The sequence below is a fragment of the Lipotes vexillifer genome, unplaced genomic scaffold, assembly GCF_000442215.2.
Source record: "Lipotes vexillifer unplaced genomic scaffold, Lipotes_vexillifer_v1.1 scaffold6, whole genome shotgun sequence".
Taxonomy (NCBI): domain Eukaryota; kingdom Metazoa; phylum Chordata; class Mammalia; order Artiodactyla; family Lipotidae; genus Lipotes; species Lipotes vexillifer.
Genome location: NW_006799037.1, coordinates 3,395,473 through 3,398,284, shown reverse-complemented (window position 1 = coordinate 3,398,284; position 2,812 = coordinate 3,395,473). Strand labels below are relative to the sequence as shown.

Genomic DNA, 2,812 nt, shown 5'->3' with positions numbered 1-2,812 from the left:
GGGGGGGCGGGGAAGAGTGGGAGGGGAAGGAGAAGGCACCAGAAAAATAAAACCCTCTGCCCCAGTTTAGTTTTAAAGGAAGGCGACAGGCCGCCCTGAATGAAGGTTCCAGCATACAGAGGCCAACTTACCTCTACTTTTTCTACTACTTGCTTCCCAAAGGAGCAAACTTTGGTGGAACAGGTGACTGTCATATTCTCAGAACTCTCATACTGACTGGTCACGCCGTAAAAAGCCCCGGCATCATCTTGAATACTGCAGTTTAAATCCGCCTGTTGGAAATGAGATGGAGGTGGGGATTATTCTCTCATCACAGGAGTCAAAGCAGTAACCACCCGGGTAAGACCTCCACCATGCTGGCTGGAGGGCAGTAGAGGGCCGGAGTGGCTCAGAGAGGTGGTGAGGTGACGCCCCGCTAGAAACAAGTTCTGTGGGTCATCGGTTATTTTTTGAAGAGAATGCTAGTTTGGGCAGTCTTCCCTTGAAATAATGACATGCTGTATGTATGTTCCATTTTACTTTCTTGCATTCAGTATAGAATACTATATATCCTTGTAATAAGACATTCATGAGGTCTCTGAAATATGTGCAGAAAGCAGTATATGAATTGTATTCATATTCACTAATCTGTAGATACAGTTAAAAGAACAGGAGAATCTGTAGCTGACTGGCCCTTTGTTATATATGTAAAAATAGGTACTTCATTAACAAATTACAGCACCCAGAGGGGAAATGGTTCCTATTAAAGACTGGCTTACAAAGATGCAAAATAATTAATACAGGTTCCCACTCATTTAACATATTTTTATGATTACTTAGTGAGGCTCATGCTAGAAACAATACAGGACTACAAGCCAATATGGGATGTACAGAAAATAGCTTTAATTTAGATAGAAAATAAGTACCATGTCAAAGGTATTCAGTTCGGACAATGGAAATATTATTTTCAATTAAGGGTATTTACTTGCAGGATGGTTAAGATTTGAACATACAGAGAAAGGCTGAGAGAACGCTTGCACAGAAACAGCCTGGAGTGCTTCATTCTAACTACACCGTGAGGACAAAGGAGACAGGGAGGAATGAGTTTGGAAATGCCACAAGGGCCCAGGTAGAGGAGGACTAAGTAGTGGTATGGGTTGTATCCTGTAGGAAATGGGGACGTCTTGAAAGTGCTGACACAAGGCAGTGAGGTGATCAGAGCTGAGCTTCAAGGACAAGTGTCTCAGCGTGGTATAATGTTCACTGCAAAGGGAGGCTGGGAGGCTGCTTCAGCGGCTAGATCACTGACGGACGGTCCCCTTCCCTCAAATACCTACTGACACTTTCCTGCACACTAGGCACTGGGTGTGGAGCTGGGGATCAACGAGTCCACACAGCTTAAGATTTAGGAGTGGGGACATCGCAACAGAAATAAGCACTCCTGAGACGGGCACAGAGACATGAGAACAAACAGTGGGGAGGGAGCCCTTGGGGTCAGGGAAGCTTCTGATGATGACGCAGCTCAGATCCAAAGAGAGAAGCGCTGGCATGGGCCGGTAGATCATGCTGTAAGCGCTCGGCCAGAACAAGGCTGGAACAGAGAGAGCAAGGAGAGAGGGTAGCTGGGGAGGTGGGGGGGGAGGGTCTTACATCCTAAAACCAAGGGACATACGAGTTTTAAGTACATAGGATAGGGCCAGTGACAGTTTAGGATCAGATCTGCAATCCAGAAAGGCACCCCTGACCACAGCTTGGAGACTTGAGAAGAGAGTGAGAATGGATGAGTGAGGTGTGTCAGGAGGCCTGGAAGACGTTCCAGATGAGGCACCTGGGCTACTAGGGTGGCTGCAGAGAAAGAGAGGGGGATCTGACACACAACGAGACTGTATCTTGCGAGGTGTGGCACGTTTTGGCTAGCTAATTTTAATACCTTGACAGGCACTAACCGCCATGAAGACCTGGGTCAGCCTATATATATTTTTAATAAGGATCTTTATTTCAATTTCCCTCTTGAATTGGGTATCAGGAAAATCTCCATTTTCTTAGGCAAAACTTCGAATATGCTTGGCTTCAAATAAAAGGACAATATACTTTATATTCCCTTTTCTTATGTGCCAAGAAATTCAAAGCTAAATTAAGTGTTCAACTATAGTCATTAGCTTATTCTAGGTACTTCTTATAACTACTAACAACCAGTGTCCAGCTCCTGTTACGGGATTCCAATCTACTTTTACTTGTACTTGTCCAGTTTTACATTATCCATAAATTTAGTATTGCTCCCTCACATTTTGTTTTTTGGAATTTTATGGGGCATAAATTGCAAATAATTAAAAATGCCCAGGTGTGCCTTTTGCTCACATTCAAAGGTTTGACATTTAGCTCCATGAGAGAGCAATTTAGCGGGGAACGATGGAGGTCTTACCCTGAGATCTGTATCTCAGCTCCTTAAGGCTGAAGAGAGGCCTATGAGTCTACGTGGGCTCCAACCTCCAGTACAGAAAGATACCAGTGTATCCTAGGCACACAGGAGCTCTGACACTGGGTTGTCATCCGGCCTTGCAGGGCAGGTATCACCTGCTGTGAACTAAGAGAGGGCCTTTCAGAACTTTGAGCGGGTCCTGCCACCAGCTGAGAACACAGAGCTCCAAGAAGTGGCTCAGGTGTTTTGTGGGGGTGGGATGACCAGTGATGTTCTTTGTGGGATTGATGCTCTTACTATTATGAGTAGTTTGTGGCCAACAAGGTTCAACTTAAAAAAAAAAAAAAAAAAGAAAAAATTTGCTTGGGGAAAGGAAAAAAAAAAAAAAATCAAACTGAAAAAAGGATGTACGTT

The 2,812-nt window shown here is 44.5% G+C and overlaps 1 protein-coding gene across 3 annotated transcripts in view; it reads right to left on the bottom strand.

The window, feature by feature from the left end:
- Window positions 1-2,812, bottom strand: part of TEAD1 (TEA domain transcription factor 1) — a 258,914-nt gene that overhangs the window by 10,279 nt on the left and 245,823 nt on the right. For all 3 annotated transcript variants that reach the window (XM_007471413.1, XM_007471414.1, XM_007471415.1), the window contains one exon: window positions 132-272. In XM_007471413.1, the coding sequence (XP_007471475.1) occupies window positions 132-272 (141 nt within the window). The remainder of the gene's footprint in view (window positions 1-131; window positions 273-2,812) is intronic.